This window comes from Chroicocephalus ridibundus, chromosome 1 (assembly GCF_963924245.1).
Source record: "Chroicocephalus ridibundus chromosome 1, bChrRid1.1, whole genome shotgun sequence".
NCBI lineage: Eukaryota > Metazoa > Chordata > Aves > Charadriiformes > Laridae > Chroicocephalus > Chroicocephalus ridibundus.
Genome location: NC_086284.1, coordinates 78056927 through 78075755, shown reverse-complemented (window position 1 = coordinate 78075755; position 18829 = coordinate 78056927). Strand labels below are relative to the sequence as shown.

General features: G+C 41.7%; 1 protein-coding gene across 3 annotated transcripts in view; it reads left to right on the top strand.

Moving 5' to 3' along the window:
* Positions 1 to 16405, top strand: part of DHRSX (dehydrogenase/reductase X-linked) — a 168270-nt gene extending 151865 nt beyond the window's left edge. For all 3 annotated transcript variants that reach the window (XM_063340885.1, XM_063340893.1, XM_063340877.1), the window contains one exon: positions 15949 to 16405. In XM_063340885.1, the coding sequence (XP_063196955.1) occupies positions 15949 to 16146 (198 nt within the window). In that variant the 3' untranslated portion in view covers positions 16147 to 16405. The remainder of the gene's footprint in view (positions 1 to 15948) is intronic.
* Positions 16406 to 18829: the final 2424 nt, after the last annotated feature.

Sequence of the window (18829 nt, the reverse complement as noted above, 5' to 3'; positions counted from 1 at the left end):
TAATCCCTGGCAACTAGATAATTTTCATGTTAAAATACCACTGACCTTCAGGTGTAGAACTTTTTCATATACAAAATTACCTTAATAAAAGACACTATTTCCTTTTTAGTCACATGCTAAACAAAAATGTAGCCTACTGTAGCTTTGTGAGTTAAGCATATATTATTAAGTAGTTTACGATAATATCCTTTCACTCTTAATTTCAGTCACCTGCAATATGTCAGAGTTTTTAGGAAAGATAGATAAATAACTCCTAACAAAACGCAAAGCGCTGAATGTTTTGGAAGACTGCGAGATCCTCTTCATTTGATCTGCTGTTTGTTATTGTCACTGTAGATTATGGACGAGGAGACCTGCAATTATCCACCGGTTAATATACTTTTGAATTGGAAGAAAGGGCAGAGCTAAGGTGCAGCTGGCAAGTAGTCAGCCAACCTCCATCGCAGGCATTTAAAACACCTCTTCAGTGAGGCTTCATAATGATAAAATGCGTAGGGCTGGCTTTTCTGACAACCCGTGGAACGTGATAAATGATAGTAACCTTTTCTCTAAATTAAACCAGAAGACTGGGAGCCGGCAGGGCCGTGCGCTCAGGCGCACGAGCTTTGGGATGGCAGCTTCCCTTCCTGCTCCTCACCCCATAAGTACATATTTTTATGTCTATTGTTAAATTATGTCAGTATATTCTGGGCTATATTCTCATCTCCATTTCGTTGAGCATCCTTCACCCTTTGTAGGTTCAAAATAGTTATGCTTGTACTTATTTAATGTAGCAGCAGTTAGCGCAGGCCAGAGGACTGTCTAGATTTTATTTCCTTTTCTCCACAAAAGCAAACTCTACGAGTGTGAGCAACTCTCTACTAGTTGCAAATGAAGTGTATGCTGAGAAAATCTTCTGTCTCATTTAGTAATTTCTCCTACTTGCCTAAATAAAAGGAAAAATCCCTGAGTGAGCTTTTTTGAAATGAGTTTACATTTTCAGAGAAGGAGTTAAAGAGCATACTTGGCTCGGGCATCTATTTTCGCTTAGGGAAACATTTTCTGTAAGAACGTGTACCTCAGTGCTATTTTCTCTTCAAATTTCTCTTTGTGGTTATGGGTTTTTTTTCTGCTGTGGTGATCTACAGCTATTTGGGAAGACTCTAAAAATTTGAAGTCCTACAAGGTTATACTGGGCCCATGAGACGTGAGGTCTTGATCATTTTGTGACTGACAATGTCTTATGCAAGAAAGAGCTTTGCACGGAGTCCCGTGGCTACAGTGCTCCGGTAGTAGCCCTGCCACTACCGGCTGTTGGACTTATCCATCAGAAGCCTAGCTTCTGCATTTTATTTTAGTGTCTAATATATACACAGTAACCTTTAATGTTTTGACAGTATTACAGGCAGGAAAAATTACACTGGGACGAAAGAACAAAGGCAAATATTGCTTAAGAAATTTTAAATAACGTGCAGGTCTCTTGTGAGCATTGATTCATGTGCTTCATGGTGTCAATAATTGTTTGTGAATTGCAACCATTTTTTTCACCTGAACAGAGCATTACTCATGAAATGTAGTCATTACCTATTGATTAGCTCGATAGTAATTTTCATGCATCAGTAGTTCTGATAAAAAAATAAGTAGCATTTATTTTACACCAGTGTGTAAGATCCGTACATTGTTCATTAATAACTGAAAGGAGTCTTCAGAATATTTTTTTTTTTATTGCAGAGACCACATCAACATTTTCAATAGCTCTTAAGTCTCAGCATAAATGGAAAAAGTCTTAGGGGCTTTTTTTGTTTGTCTGTTGTGTTGTTTGGTTTGGTTTTTTTTTTATGGGGGAGTTGTAAATGTTCTGCTGTCTCAGGACAGGGCTGCAATAAGAAGGATATTTGTCACTGTTTGGTGCTAATGTAATTTCCTGTTATTCCTACTGTATGACTCTCCTTTTAATCCCAATTGTCAGTAATGTGCTATTTTTTGATTAAATTATGAGACCTGAGATTCAGCAAGGAGAAAAAATAATTAAAACTATTTGTTCCACAGGCTGTCAGGAGCTATTAGGGACCGGACAAATATAAATTAAGGTTTTTTTTTCCCCGAGCCATATTACAGACTTTGCAAAGTTCACAAACAATTGTAATCCTCTTTTATTGAGCACAGATTTAAAAGTAAAGGTCAGTTATGTTTTGGTCACTGAGGAGTTTATATAATTGGTAAAAACCAAATGTTCAGATTATTTTTATATAAAAAGCGTGCTGCTTGGGAAGCTCTTGCTTCTCGATTGTGGCTCCCTTACAGAGCTCAGGGACTAGAAACTAGCCACATCAGTTCAGCAGAAGTTTGCAGAGCAAAGTGGGCTTTGCAGCTCGTCCCTCCAGCCGCGGGAGCGGCTCGTGCCCCAGAAAGGGCCGAGGAGCTGCAGGGATCCTGGCTGATGCTGGTGGCCTCCGGGCCCTGAGACTAGCCCCGCTCGCACTCCTTCCCCGCAGCCCCGCTGTCACACCACCACTTTGATGCCCCTTGTGACTTTGCTTCAAGAGCAGCCTTGTTTTCTTCCCTGCCCTAAGGGCTTGCCACTGCTTGTGGACCCTCCATTTCTCCTGTCTTCTCAGATTTGTGTGGGTCAGGTTTGACCAGGTTTCACCTAATATTTCCCTCTTCTTTCTCTGCTATCAAAAGGCTTGGGCTTGCTCCTTTGTTTGCTCCAGAGACGCTAATAGCCATCTACCCCAAGAGCTCATGCTTTGAAGGTTGCTCTCTACCCCTTTCTGGTTTCTGAAGGGGCTCGGTGACACAGATGGGTGACCCGAGGAGGCAAGTGTTGGTGCTGCACTGGGAGCCCTCCTACCCTGAGCCCCCAAGGAGAACCTCCTCCACATGGCATATGGGCTGCATAAAGGGATGTGAGCCAACGGGGACAAGTGGCTGGCGTGCTGGTGTAGGGGGTTGTGGTGAGGGCCTGGCAAGAGGCATTTAGGAATTTAGGAGGAGGAAAAGGGAGTGAAGAAGAGCTGGGACTATCTGCAAGACTGTCGTGGGGCAGGATGAAAGGGCAGGCGGAGAAATGGGTGAAAGTTTAGACTGCAGACGTGCTTTGCATACCACCTAGAGAAGCGGAGTCCTAATCTTGATTGGAACAATTCAATTCCGCTGTGAAGTACATATTAAATAACAATAGGCGGCTGCAGAGCTGTGCAGACTTGCAGGTGAAGAGCAGAATTTTAAGCAAGCTGCTGGGCGGGCGGGAGAGGCAGCGGGGAGGGCTGGGACAGGCGGTCTGCGCTGGCTTTCAAGCCTCTGCTCAGACCTCAGCCTGTATTTTTACGAGTTAAAAGTAGTTACTAAACCGCAGCACAGTTCTGCATTAATTCAACTGGAATTTTTCCCGGGAAGCAGAAGTTTAGTCATCTGGAGCATCGCTGTTCGCAGCGTATCTCCGCAAGCGAGCAAGCGAGCGGGGACGGCTCATTGATTGGACTCTCAAGGCAAACGGACATGTGTAGCAAAATGGCATTACCGAAGAGCGTAGTTCAATATGGGCTCCCTAAACAAAGTGAATTATTTCAGCACCAGCTGAGTCTGTAACATATAGTTATCGAACGGCAAAACCTCGCAGTGTTTGCTTCCCGTTCTAAACAACTGCTCTAACCTTTTAGTCAAAAAGCCCAATGAATACGAGCACAACAGAAACTTTCCTGGGGCACTTAATGAAAAGATTAATTCTCACTGCGTCATTTTGGCTATTGATAATTCTGCAAGGGTGAGTGTCTGGGTCATAACTACCTATGCCCTTAATAAGTCCAGTTTCAGAAACTCTGCAGAGACAGGAGCTATCTGAAAATGAAATAAAAGGAATATGAAGATTTTTTAGATTCTTGCCCCACAACTTATTTTTTTATTTCTTTTTTTTTTTTTTCAATAGCAGGCTTGGCAAAGACTTTGGGTGTTTTTCATTGTCCTCCTTCAGGTAATGAGAATTACCTATGAATCTCATGTTTGGAACTTAAACCAATTCTTCCTGCGACACGAGCCAGGGCAGTCGGTTTAGTCATTCACACAGGACTGGGGTATACCGTGTCACCCACACAGCAACATGACGCTTCTGCTGTGACTTCTGTCATCCAGCAAAGGAAACAGGAACACGGGAGGGACACATCTGTCACCAAATCCAATCCTGGTCTTTGCAGGGAAGACGTTTTTTGCAAATTCATGGCTCCATCTGCTACCTTAGTGAAGGTTTACGAAACACCTTAGAAATAAGCCTGGATATAAAAATTAACAAATTCAGTCGATACTAAATCTGGGTCTTGCTACTTACTAGTACTTAAAAATTTACAGTACATCCCGCTTCCCTGCTTTCCTGTATCTGATCCACTGGCAAGAACTGCCACCTCTGTTTTTCTCTCTCTGCCCCCTTGCAAATGAGCAACATTGTCACCTCTCCCCAAGCCAGCATCCCCCGTCTGCACTACGAACACCAACCTGCCCTTCTTTCAGAGCGTTTACCTGATTAAATGCAAGGGGTTTAAACTCACAAGTTACTGTTTTCAAGATGGAAGGTTTTTGCTTCTGTTTCAAGCCTGGGGAAGCATTTGTTTGCGTGGTTGCTCTCTATAATGAGCTCTGTGGTAAAAGATATGATGCCTCAGATCTTGTCTGACATAATTTTAGAAACATGACTAATCTAATTGAAATCAATGGCACCATTTGCCTTTCTAAAGTTATACATGTTCTTTGGGGTTCTTCTGAATTGAAGCCATCAATAGTTTCCTTGGCGGACAGTAAAGAGCCCCGGGGTTGATTGATTTCAACAAAGGGATTTAAGTTACAGAGCTTAAACTCACTTTCAGTCTGCACAAAAAAAAAAACCAACCCTTGATGTGAATAATAAGATTTAGTCCTTCTTTGCATTTGCATTTTTAGTTATTTTGTTAAAAACAGGTTGATTCTGGTGAGTTAGTAAGCATTCAGATATGTCAATTTGGAACTGAATATACCCTTTACCTTTAAATTTAGTACTTCTCTCGGGTAACCAAGAGTATAAGCTGTGTAGACAGCTCCATAATCGAATGGTTTCAGAATCTATCGGTGATTTCATGACTTTAGCATTCTGTTGTGATAGAAAATGGGAACTGGTAGTTTTGTTTACAAGACGACTAATTTTTTTCTTTACTTTTTTACAAGCTGCTTCCAGATGAAATATGAGTTTAGTTAAAATGAAGTGAACTGTCATTTTTAAAGGGCTATATTGCTTAAACAGAAATACCTTGAACTTATTGGGCACATTTTTCTCATCAAAACCAAGGATGTGTAATCTGTAATTACTGACTTGAACTAGCTAATTCTGTTTACTGTATCTGTCAGAAAGATAGGATTGGAAAATCTAAGCCACTCTCACCTGTTCCTATTCTTTCCCTAAAATAACTACAGAAAATTAGTTTACTCTTCTTGTTTTCTATCTTTGGACAGACCTAAGTTAACCCACTTGTTTATATCCTTTTGGTTTATCGTTCCAGATTAAATGCTGAAATTGCCAGCAACTGGCATTGTAAGAAACATAAATTTGCAGAGTAAGATTCCTGCCCTCCCCATCGCTTTTATCTGTCTTCCAGTTTGGGCTTTCTCCTCTCAGCTTGGGGAATATTGCAAAACTATAATTTAAACACAATAACTGTGTAGAAAACAGAAACCCAGACCAGTTGGGGCATGGACAGTGCTAAATGGTATTTGGCGATCTGCTCGAAACTTCTTCCAGGCAGCCAGCGCAGCCTCTGCAGGACCGTCCCCTTTCAGTCCTGCAGAAAGGCTGGGAGTCAGCGGGAGGGAAAAGGAGGCAAAGGCTGAGACCCAGGGCGAGGGTAAGCGCTGCGAGGTGATGTCTCTTCTACGCCAGAGTTCTGTGGTGAGCAGACAGCTCTGCTGTTGACTGGCCACCTCTGTGGCTCCAGGTGCAGGGCTGTGCGGGGGTCCCCCCGACCCGTCAGGGGGATGTGTTGCAGCCCAGCTAGCGTGCCGCTGCAATGTAGACGTGAGAAATTTGGGGGAAAGTGTATTTTTTGCTTTCATCTCTCCTGTCTTCCCGGGTGTACTTTCATCTTGCATGCTATTAATGCAGAGATGTAGCACCCGTAGTCATTTTGGGTTAGTTTCTGCGCTTTACTATTTCAGGTCCCCATCTTTGCTAGTGCAGGCACGTGGCCTGAATCTTGGAGGACAGGTGTCCTCTGCTGACCTTACCTGGTGCTCCAGGAAGGGATCCGCACCTTCTCACCCGAGCCGTCTGGTTTCAGCAAGTGCCTCCAGCGGGCGGGTGAGAGCCCTGGGCTGGCAGCCAGCCTCTCCCAGCCCCACCGCCCGCCTGAGCCCACGGCTGGAAATAGCCCCGCTGCTGTTTGGGTAGCAAAACGGGGGTTGTAGCAATTTAAAGAGAAGAGGCTGTGAAATCGCCGCCGGCCTGTGTAATTTTGGGTTATTTCATTTCGTCTGTGCTCTGTACAGCCTTTGCGCTTTTTGATCTCTTTGTAGTTCGTAAAGGTTTGCTATATTGTGGTTATCCTTTAAATATTTAGGAGTTCCATGCCCATCCTGAGCGCTTATAAGCATTTAAAAAAATAACAGTCCTTGTAAGAAAGTTGTGAAGTTGAAGATATGTCAGTTTCCATTTTCTGAGAAGGGAAAACAAGATATATGGGCAAAGTGACTTGTCAGATGTTAAACAGTAAGTGAAAGAGTAGAGATGATGGTAGGGGGCTACAAGTCAGAAATTGCCGTATATCTTATGCCTGAAGTCTTATGTTTTCAGCAAAAGCCGGCAAAGAGATTTTACTTTGCCTGAGCAGGCAGGTAATAAAATAAATTGTTCAGCAGTATATATGCACTCAGGAGCATCCTCTTCAACACTTAAAGCCTTGCTGTGTCTCATGCTCTCCGGGGTTGGTAAAAATGCAGCTCCCGTTTCAGATGTAAAGCAAAGCACTTCTGTGAGCTTTTCTGTGTTGTTTCATTTTGCTTGCCAAAATCTGGCGATTTGAAAGAATTCAGCAAACTAAAGATGACCCATGTACTGGTATAAGATAATGCATAGAAAATTAAAGCTCTAAAGCTTTCATGGTTGTTTGTTGTTTTAAGTCCTCTTTAATTTTGATCCATTCACATTTTGATTCATATTTAAATTGTGTTTTCAGCTAAAAAATTGGGCATATATTATTAAATGATGCAGATTTTCTAGCCACTACCTATCAAAGGGGTTGCCTCTCAAAGAGCTTTGTTGGGGGGAGGAGTAGTCTTATTATGCTCTTATTCATATTTCTCAGATAGTAATAGTTCAAAACTCAGTAGGATTAAAGCCTTGCGTAGTTAATAAAAATAACAGGATGGTTCCTTAGCATATATCTAGCATGAATGCTAAGCTGCAATTAAGTATTCTTACTTAATGATAGATCCGTCTGCATCTTGGAGTGAAGAAGATTATATTGAATTGCTCACATGATACTGTAATTATGGCCATAGAGCTGGAAGTAAACAAATAAATTGTGTCTTTTCCTTTACAAACACAGAAAAGGAGTAACAGCCTAGTGCGCAAGGCATCAGGATTAGGATTTAGGAGGCTCATTCTTTTCTCATCGCTTCTCCTGACCTGCGCATTTGCTTCAGTAAATCACTTGCCTGTCTGCGAATAGAGGTGTTGCGGAAAATCCCAGGTTATGTGAAGATACCCAGGACAATTCTGAGGGATTTAAGTCGGGCGTCCTCAGCAATAGGTAGCTGCGGGACATCACCTGGTTCTCCGGACAGTGTGCCACGCTCCCAGAAGAGGCTCTGGCATTTTGTGAAGTACATGTACTCTCTCTGCTCTCTCCTCCTGTTATTGCCTGCCTTATTTCCTAGAGACTGGATGTTCTTCCAGCAAGTGACTGTCGCTGGCTGGATGTTTATGCAGTGTCTGGGGCAGCAGGCTCCTATCTGTCAAATTTTGCATACTGTTACTGAGCTGAGTGAGGTAACAAGTGCAATGTAATTTGAGTGGCTGCAGCTATATCTCAGTTCTGGCTTTGAAGACATCGCTGTCTGCCGCAAAGCAAGCTTAGGGATCAACCTTCAGGCAAAGTAATCTTCCTCAATGCACTTGACAAAATGAACAAAGGACTCGGTTATGATTAATGACTTTGACCCAAAGTTTCAAGTCCCTGCTCAAATTCAGTCAAGTAAAGTTGGGTTCTTGTTTCCGTTTGGAAAATTGCTTAAAACTAAACATCGTTCTTCTAGTCCTCCATTTCAACAGCTTAGAAAATGCAAAGTATGGATCCACAAACTCTCCTGCTCAAATCACTGAGGTTGCATCGCATTGCTAAGTGAGAGAGATTCAATTTGAAATTAAGACACGTAGATTTATTTTTGTGGTATCTGCAAGTGACTTCACTGTTGAAGCTGTGATTTGAAGTCAACGGAGATCTCTTCAGTGTGGCCCAGAAAGGTGCCAGCCAACAGGGGCTTGGTTTAGCTGCCTGATAACATAAACATCTGATGCTATTTGAGATGACCCATGGTGTCCTGCTTAGTCTGAAGCAGCTGCTTTGGAAGAGGAGGCTTCAGAGCCATGGCACATGTCTTCCTCAGTAAACCTTTGCTCATGTTTTGAGTCTGACAGAAGAGCCATCCCAGGGCTTCGGAGTAGAGCTGCTTGGCGATTTTCCAGCAAAACAGAATTCTCAGAAGGCATTGCTCTGGCACAAAACGAAGTGAAACCTTCCGCTGTTGACTCTATCAAAAGATTCGTGGGAAATGAGACTTTTGAGCCTGGGTGCCTGCCTGCTCCTTGGGCTCCCTGAGCAACAGGCTGACCCTGGCAGTCTTTTGGGGACAGTTCCTTTTTTCCGCGGTCTACATTGTCTACAGGCTTCCCAGCGACCCATGTGGGCGCTGATTTGAAGATGAGGTGGGGCTTCCCAGGCTCTCTGTGTGCCTGGATTTTTTTGACAGATCTTTCCAGAAAATGTGGTTTCAACAGAAAGGGAAGGAGAGGTTCAGAATTTGATACTCTTTGTGTCTGTTTGCCAGCTATCTCTGCTTCTGTTCTTTACAGCGCCTTGTGCTAGGATGCTCAGGGAAAAGCCTCTCTTTTTCCCAGAATAGGCATGAATTATTCATATTATAAAAGCTCCTTTCCTTCAACGTTTTGGTATTTTTTTAGTTTGAAAATTGCCTTGTGTTCTTAATTCATCAGTATTTCGTTTTTTATTATATATTCATATCTTTGATTCAGAAATGATTTCTCTGCAGCCGCAACAATATCAGGAGAAAGGCTTCACATTTTAACTCAGCCATTTCTGTTTGTAGCTGCTGTCTCTTTTACAGATGAAATCTAAAGAATTTTATTATGGAGTGAATTTATTAAAGAATTCTCTTTGCCGTGAGTTGGGGATTGAAGAGAAATTAATTTGATGGTGCTGACTGGGTCCCTAGGGAGAACTGCATATTCAATAAAACATCTCTATCTCTTTCTGGTCTATAATCAAGGCAGAAATTGGACAGAAAGAGAATAATAGTGAGCTACACAGGAAAGAACAGGAGGGAAGAGAGAATGGGAACCAGGGCTTTTGAGCGAAGGCAGAGATGTCTGAAAAGCTGTGCTGCCAGACCTCTCTGGCAGCTTTGGCTTCCTAGGGATCCGACAGTTGGTCCTGGCCACCGCTCTCACCAGGGCTTACAGTCAGCTGTTACAGCCTTATTGATCAAAGGCTGCTGAACACGTCCTTACACCTGCGTCATAGTTTCCTTTCTAGCCTTTGTTTTCGTACTCAGTGTTTCAACTGAGTACTTTTTGGCTGAAATTTTCAAAGCAACGATCACGTTAGGAGGTCTAGACACTGCAGAAGTTACACATCAAGCGTCGAGCGCACGTAGCCTATGTCTTCACCAGGAGGCTGCGACACTAGAGCAGCTGTTGTTATTTCACCTCGGAGTCTTGCACCCTTAAGTAATCTGGTTTTGAAATGATTCAGTAGTTCACAGATCACAGTAATCAGTCCTCCCGTTCTCACAAGTTTGTTTGCTTTAATATTCATGTCAACGCCACCCCAGCTACTCCATTTCTGACAGTTTTCAAACTAGTCCATGTTGCGGTGGCTTCCTGTTTGCCTTTGTTCTTGAGAGTCAAGCAGTGCGTTCAGGGTGACTGGGTGTCACCCCTCCATTAACTGCCAGCAAGTAGGTGAAAGACTTTCCCATACCGAGTAACAGTAATGTCATGTCCTCGTTCTTGTTGCTGAGCCCCACTGTGTATGCATGTAGTACTGCGCAGGGGTCCCAGATGATCATCGTCTTTCATGAAAAAAGACAGAAGAGGCAGAAAACTGTATATACAGAGTTTTTCAGCCCAGAAGCAAGTCAATAGAATACTAACATTTACAAAACGTTACCAGAATAATGAATATTGAGAAAAGTAAAGGAATGCTGGCAAAATTGCCTGAGTATCCAGGGCCAGAAGAAGACCTGTTCAGTGCTTGCTCTGTTTTCCTGGCTACAACCTGGGAAAGGTGTCACTAGCCAGAGACACATCTTCTTGTTACCCGAGCCAGGAGTGGCCTGATGGAAACTCACCCATTTAAAAAAGTGAGGACACACAGCAAACACCCTGAACCCTCGTGCCAAAAAAATCCCCTGAAAGCACCCTTTAAGCCATTTGCCAGCATGTCAGGCAGTCCTGGCACATCTGCCCATTTGGCCCCTTGTTCCTGTCCCTCAAAATGCGATGTTGGTCACTGAGTTTGCCAGCTGTTTCCTGCTCTCTATCCTCTTTGCCCAACCTTCTCTCCTACCATCTCTCAAGACGGCAGCATCCTTAAGTCATAAAATACAAACAAAACACAATCAACTGATTGACTGGGCCAAGGGACCAGTGGGTGTAGCTGTTCCAGGGTAAGTTCTCCTCAACCTCTCCTCAACCTAGTAAGGGTTGTATCACTACTGCTTTTTCAATCAATATGGCCAACTCTTTCAACTAATACAGGTTGAAGTATATGCATGCCATCCATTCAAACTGTTTGTCATCGTCTTTAAGACACATAGCAAGGTTCTCACTGTTTGCTACTAGTTACTGAAAATGGTACTGGCAAAATGAATGGATTGCAGAAGAGGAGTTATAGGAATGTATTAGGTTTTTTTTACTGTCCAATTTTCCGTGGTTTCCAATGGACATACCATGCTGTCTGCTCAGGACTCTGAGCTGTAAATTCAGGAGGAGGTGGAATTGGACGAGTACATGGGTTAACAAGGGAAGCACCACCAAGCCATGATGTATAACTGATGCGGACACATGATTTCCAGAGAGTTAAGCTGTTGTGCCTGTTGTAGACAAATGGAAAGGATGTGACATTTCATGGAAACGTGGCTCTAGGGACTGACTGTCGTCAGCTAACACATTTTGTGAGCGTTAGCGCCTAGTATTGACAAGATTATATGGCACTTAAAAATGCTTTAATCAAAATGCGTTAACTGGCAAGTCTTAAAAAAACCCAAAACTAAACCACAAACCCTCTTAGTGTATGTCCCAGTTTTCATAGAACAGAATATTCTATTTCATGTGGAGGGAAAATTATTCTGTGTTGATGACTTCCTATTGATGAATATTTGAAAAAAGAAATATCAAAGTTTCTGTAAAAGACCATCTTTTTCTTTGGGAATAGATAGTGCCGAAATAATGTCATTTTGTGTATATAGACTGCATTTTGCTTAAATAAGCTGGTTGCATGCAATCTTGTCTCTCATTCTTCCGCAGCCTACCCATGTAATGAGCAATACAAAGATACGTAATTTCAATCCGCTGTTTATTTACTGTCGAAAGGATACTGAAAACAAATAGTTAATTGCAAAAGAAAGTAAAAGTAAAAGATGTGATCAATACTGTAACAAGCAAAAGGAATTGCAGATGCAGAATTTCATTAGGAAAAAGTAAAGCAGAAATCAGTTTTATTTCGATATGACAAAGGTATTCATTACAGTTGCTTGGATACTAACAATATAATAATTTGTAAACAAAAATACAATTTAAAAAATGTTCAGCACAAATAATTTGCTGACTAAAGAGTGAAGAAGCATCATGCAATTTCTAGGAATCCCCCTTGTCTTAGGACAAGTCCAGCCAATTCATGAACAAGATGTTATGGATCTTATATGTATGTATATTATTGTTACTCTTTGATGTTTTTTGTAAATTCTGGCAACGTGTAGAGTATCCTCCCCTGTGATTTGAATGATACTTATTACTGCTTGTCTACCTGCCACTTTGGTATAATACTTCAGAGTCCCAAACATGGGAACTTGTTCCTGTTTGTTTAAAGCATCATGACAAAACATCCTGGGTTTTATAGATCAATGTATTGAACCCCTGGCTGGTGATTTCTCTGGCCTGTTATCAGGTGCCCTCCTTCCTAGAAGGCTGTTGGCATCAAAGGATGGGCCAGATGTGTTGCTTTGACAGTAGTGTCCTGCTTGTTTCTTCAAGAAACAAACAAGGGCTTCGTGGTTCCTCCTAATTTTTTGGCGGGCTGTCATGTGGTGAAAGAAGAGCTATGGGTCTCCCAGGAAAGCTGGCAACCAGGGGTGAGGCTGCCACTGCTGGACAAGTCATCCTGCTCCCTGTCCAGGTACTCAAGAATTGTTCCAGTGATTGCAACCTCCTGCCAGCTTCTTCCTTCCCAAGAGCTCCTCAGGGGCCGGTACGCAGGCAGGACGCATGTGCGTGTGTCTGTGTGTGCTGCAGTTGATCTATGGGTGTGTTGTAGATCCAACACTTTGGGAAAAACTCTTGACTGTGTGTGGGCAGGTGGATGTACAGTGCTTTCATGGTAGGCACAGACATGATCCAGAGGTGGAATCACAGCATGTGCTTGTCTTCCAGTCTCTCAAAACAGGTAGGTCATCCACCCAGCTGGAGGGCCAGGGGGTTTCTAGTGCAGGGCTTCCTTTTTGCTTTCATTAAAACAGAAAACATGCCAAAGCAATGAAAAGAGCCTCAAATAAGGGAACATTAAACCTTTCAGCATCAATTAAGCACTCAGAAGCTAGGATAAGACAATTAATTAAACATATATATGCAATTCTGCTCCCCATTGCACTGGAAAAATTGTTTTCTTTTAACTTAAATTATTATACACTAATTGCTTAATGTATTACAGTATTTTATTCTTTATGTGCTCAGATAATCGCTTTTAGCAACAGGTGATAGAAACTAAATAGGAATTTTGCAAAGAATCTTCTAGGCAGCATATTAGATATGATGGGCAGGATGAAAAACAAATTAAATCTTGTGAAAAGTTACACAAGCTGGATTACCTTAATGGCTGGTGACAGTGTCACTGTGCTTATAGACAGGTCACAGTGTGGCCATGTAACCACATGTATTATTGTCGAAGCCTTCTCAATATTTTCTTTATATTGAAGAATAGGTAACAATTTGCTATATAAAATGGTTTGGTAAAGGCCTGCTATGGCTGCATGAATATAATGAACAACTGTCTTTAACTCATACACAGCCTTTATTTAACATATTTGATTTTATTTTGAATAGATCCCCTCTGTTGGAGGGTCTTACTCGACATACCATGAAAAAATAAAGATCCTGCATATCCTGGGAGAACCTGCCCATCAAATTAGCAAAGGCACATGGTATTTCTGATGCTGTGGGAAGATCCATACAGACCAGTCCCTGAGGCTGTAGAAAGCCTTGCTCATAAGAACATAATCACACACATTCCACCCACAGACAATTTTTTAAAAGCATTTTATTTTTGAGCTGTTGTCATTAAGATTTGGGAGTCATCGACATTGACATTTAAACTTGTTTGTGCTGGAGAGCTGTTGAACTCAGGAACATAAAGTCCAGTGAACCATCGCATGAAGTAATGGTTTATCTGTGTCACTAGATCTTTAAGTAAAGCACAGCAATACCTTAAAAACTTTTCTCTCTGTCATCCAGAATAAATTCTATAAAATATGAATGCTCGTGTTCATCATTGTTCTGCTAATTTACAGTATTAAGATATTCTATATTGCATCATAGCTGATCGTGATAGTAGCCACTATGTGAGCATGTGGACTCCAACTTTTTGGACTCATCCTGATCCTGCAAGGAATTATGCATGCACATAGCTTTATGTTTTTTAAATAGTCTACTGGATGTGAATAGCACTATTTTCTGTAAGATAAAGAAGGGTGAAGAAGGAGTAGTAGGCTACTAAACTAAGGTAAATAAGCACTTTTTAAGTGTTTCTAGATAGTATCTTGTAGTACAGTCATCTTCTTGAAAAATAAAAAACAATCCAGTAGCTACCTGGAGTTTTTTTAAGGTATTGACTGGTATTTTGGTGAGAGAATAGCCCATCGGATAGCTGAGTTATCACCTTACTTCATGAGATGGTATTTGGAACAGGACACGCTGTCTTTGTGTGGTAACTGATAGTAAAAGCTGGCTATTTTGCAGTCACTGGAGGAATGTGTGGTGGTATTACCGCTCTTTGCACCCTGTGGGCATCAGTAGTTTTTCCTTCAGCTTAAACACCTTTGATCAAGGGCTTGGCATGGAACCAGCGGAGCTCTGTGCATGGAAGTGGCTCAGCAGGGCACCTTTCTTCTTCAGCAGTTCACTTTTTGGGGAACGTGCCTGTGTTCACGCAGGGAATGCGTTTCCCTCGCAGATACTGAGGGTGCTCTGCCCCAGCAGCGGCCGGAGAGGTCGCGGTTTGGGTAACCTCGCCTCACTGTGTGATTGGGTGGCATGGCTCTGACCTATTTGTAAATGAGACCAAATGCCAGATGCATCAGATGATAAGTTAATTATTTCTATTAAGTTGTGTTGTGTTTATTGCACAGTGGGAAAACAGAGGAGTTCTCTTTTTAAAATACCAGAACCTTGTCACAAGAAGCTTCAAAGGACTTAGGTTTATTTTTTTTTTAATTAGTCACTGAGTAACCTATCTAATACTGTCTCATTCATCAAGTGCGTTCTTCAGGAGCAGACATCCTGTCAGGTGCAGCAGGCAAAGCTGTGAGCAGCATTGGTACTATTAATGACTCCGAGAATGACTGCGAGGATTGTAAAATAACACATTATGATCTAGCAGGCCTTGATCGTAATTATGTCACTGATAAAGACAAAACATATCAAATGTTGTGTTTTAAATATGCCCTTCAATGAAAGAAAAAAAAACGCCATTGAAATAATTTTGGTGATAGCTGTGTGATCCTTCTGAATGCAAAATGGAAATGTTTTGCATATCCTGAGGATGAAAGGAGTTATCACTCTAAGCTCTTCACTTATTAATTTTAATTTAATACTCATGGTATATCAAACATTATAGATCTTTCACAATTTTGCTTTAGGACGCTGCAGAAGTCTGATAACTCTGCTCTGTGTAAAATGTAATTCCCTGGTGTACCTGCCTGCTTGGATTGAACTGTGGGATCTTAATTTGCTGTCGTGGTTTCCATGATCCTTTCCTCGTGTCATAGCGTTATTACAACGAACACATTGCACATACAGCATAGCCTTCATCTTCGTAAGGCAGAATACAGACCCTTTCATCCTTGAAAAATGAATAATTAAACTAGGATTTTAATATTTGCGTTTGCTTTTGGGTTTATTAGCTCTAACTGTGAAAACTAAATGAATTATTTTGTATGCGCCATCTGACTAACTCTTGAAAAAATGGGCCAGAGTTTTCCATATGTCTATTCTGTGGCTTTAAGCTATCTCAAAACAGCACTGTTGTAGAAATGGACTATACTCTGCCAGGTGGATAGGTGGCATTTTTATCATTGCCAGCTTCTGGTTTGCCTAAGGACACAAATGTTATGCAAAACTAGGGAGGCTGATTGTCACTGGTGAGGTCCTATGGTGTCATGTAATCTTTCTGTTGTACCTGCCTCACCTGAATTTGTTTGGTTGGGTTTTTTTTGCTTCTGCAGACTCCAGAAGAAGGAGCCTCTACAAGCATCTATGCAGCAGTATCACCCGAGATGGAAGGAGCTGGGGGCTGCTACCTTTACAATGAGACAAGGACAAAATCGGCTGACGTAGCATATGATGAGGAGCTGCAGAGAAGGCTCTGGACAGAAAGCTGCAAGATGGTTGGGATTTCTGATGAATCCAGCAGAGTCCCCTAGAAGAAGCCACTTCCAGCTGGGTAAATGAAATGTGTTGACAAGCATCTTAGGTGAATTCTTGCAGCATCAGTCATCATCCTGGAAATCACTGTTAAGTCCCAAAGGCAAACATGAACAGCTCTGTTCTTCACTTGAACCCCTAATCTGCTAGGGTGTGGGGGGAGTATTCCCACAGAAAGATGTAGTGATTGGTTTTAAACCATCAGTTTTGTAAATCATGATGTTTCAGTCTGTGATTAAAATACAATCTTTAACCTTGTGCAGAGTTGAGTTTTCATTTTTTTGTTCAGAAAAAAAAAGACTTTCCCTGCCGAGCATGTGGTGGCTGCGGCATGCTGAACTTAAGCCACCTTTGTACATATAACTTACTCTTTTTTAATCAGTTTTAAAAGTTGCAGCTTTTTTCCTTAAGCTTCATTAATCTTTAAGAAACTTTATAATGAATGTCAGTTTGCTGTAATGCAGACGTTTGGCATTCACGATCATCATGTTGTTCCTATCATAACATTAGTTTTATATGTCAGCTTTTATCCAGAGGTTTTAACTGAAGGTCAGAACCAAAAAAATGTAAATAAATAAGGTCTTCAGACAGGATATTGGATTCAGTTGTTTTCTGTTCAAGTTCAGCTCTCCTTTAAAGGCGAGCCATCAGAACGAGGAAATGATCAAACATAATAATGGAGAACACTGGATTTGGCAGAGGGTGCAGTTGGCCTGTTGTCTCGGCACTGGGCTAAGAGTACTTGTCCCCTTTTCTGCTGAACCTGTGTAAACTTGTGTCCGCAACTTCTTGCATTTTCTTTGGCAAGGAGATTCACTCGTCTACTGCCTGCTGCCTGAAAAATCACCTCCTTTGGTTGGTTTTGAACCTAGTTCATACGAGTTTCCAAACTAGAGTTCATGGTTTGAAAGAGACGACAAACAATTAACGCCTATTCACTTTTTTCACATTGCCAAGTGTTTTGGAGACTTCCAACATGTCGCCCTTAAACTGTCTCTTTGCCATGTTGAAGAACAGCCTGTGCCTACTCATCTGACTTACACAGCAGCAACAGGATATTTTCCCTTTTGTTATGTATTTCTTTCCTAAAAATTCCTAACAGCTGTTTAATTTTATTTGTCTATTACTGAGGGTGGAGCTGTTATTTCTTATAAAACTATCTTTGATGAACCCTAATATTTCTGGTCTGAGTGAGGTGGTGGTCACTTCAGATACCATCAGTTTTGAACACGCTTCAGTGTGTACCATCCAGGGGACTCTACCTGTGCCCGCCAAAGCGAAGCTTCAAGATTGATATTCACGTCCGTGAAGTAAATAGCAAAACAGACATGCGGCAACATAGTCTGAGATTCTACAAGCTCAAGTAACTAAAAGAAAAAACTGGACTGAAGATAGACACAACCTTTTAACGAGGATGGTGATGAACCGTCAGAATAATTTACAGAGAAACTTCCCCTGGATGTTTCAGTCAAGATTAGAAGTCTCCCCAAAACCTCTCGCCTCAGTGAGAGAAACTCTCCAAGCATGGACCCTGTGACTAGGGCGCCTGAACTCTTGCTGTTAATGGAGTAAGCTCTACCCTACTCCCACCTGATTCATTTTAGGTGTCATCTGAAAAAGCAGCATAATCCTATGAATGTCCTTGCATTTCCTTTTTTAAGATATACACAGCAAAAGAGACCAATGGGCAGGCATATGTATTCGTAGCTCATATTCACTTTGGGGCACTGGAAATCACTGCATGGCAGAACTAAGTGCCAACACAGTGTTGTGCTCTCATTTGCAGCAGGCTAGCAACAATATGAGCGTGTTTCTATGCACTGAACCCCGGATTAATATCCCTTTTGGGCTTTTTAGGACAAAACTTGTACTTCACTGATCATATCTCCAGCCTTTGGTTTGGAGAGAGATCATGTCTAACTGAAGGACAGCATACTAATATGTCCAGAGACTAGCAAGGAGATGCAAAGACACACACACACAAATATATATAAAAAATAGTGTGAACAAAAAAAAACAGACAAGAAAAAAAATTATAAGAAAGCTGAAGGAAAGCATATTTCCCCTGTGAATTAAGCCATGCATTATTTATTCCTAGCCTCTTAGAGTTAGTATATACGAGGGTTAGCAGCAGGAAATTTATCACTCAGTCACTATAGCACTTTCTCTGTATGACTGGCTGACTCTTTTTTTCTCTTTCTTTTTTTGCTAAGTGAATGTAGTGCTTGTGAAATGTGCCAGACTGACACTCTGGGAACTAAATTCCTCTGTTTATTCACGGATCATGCACAGGATGCAGTAAGCCTGCTAGACAGCCAACGTTTTGATGTTGCCATAGCATTCCCATGGAACATCATTGCTGCTAAAAGTATGTCCAGGATTACTCAAATTAGATGCGACCACATTACCTTCAGGTTTAACTCTCTCAAAGCTCCACAATATTTGCACAACCAGTTTCAAGTGGCACAGGGATTGGTAAAATAGGAAACCCTTAAAGAGAGCTAGTCCCACCTTCAGTGTAATCTGAACCGCTTTGTTAGCGGTCTCAGTTGAATGAAATCTGTTTTAACAACACTGAAAATATCGTTTGTGAGAACCAGGAACACAGGCTGTGCCTGAATGAGGGGAAAAAAATCCCTAAAGCCAGGGATTTCTAGAAGGGTGCAATGCCATGAAGATATA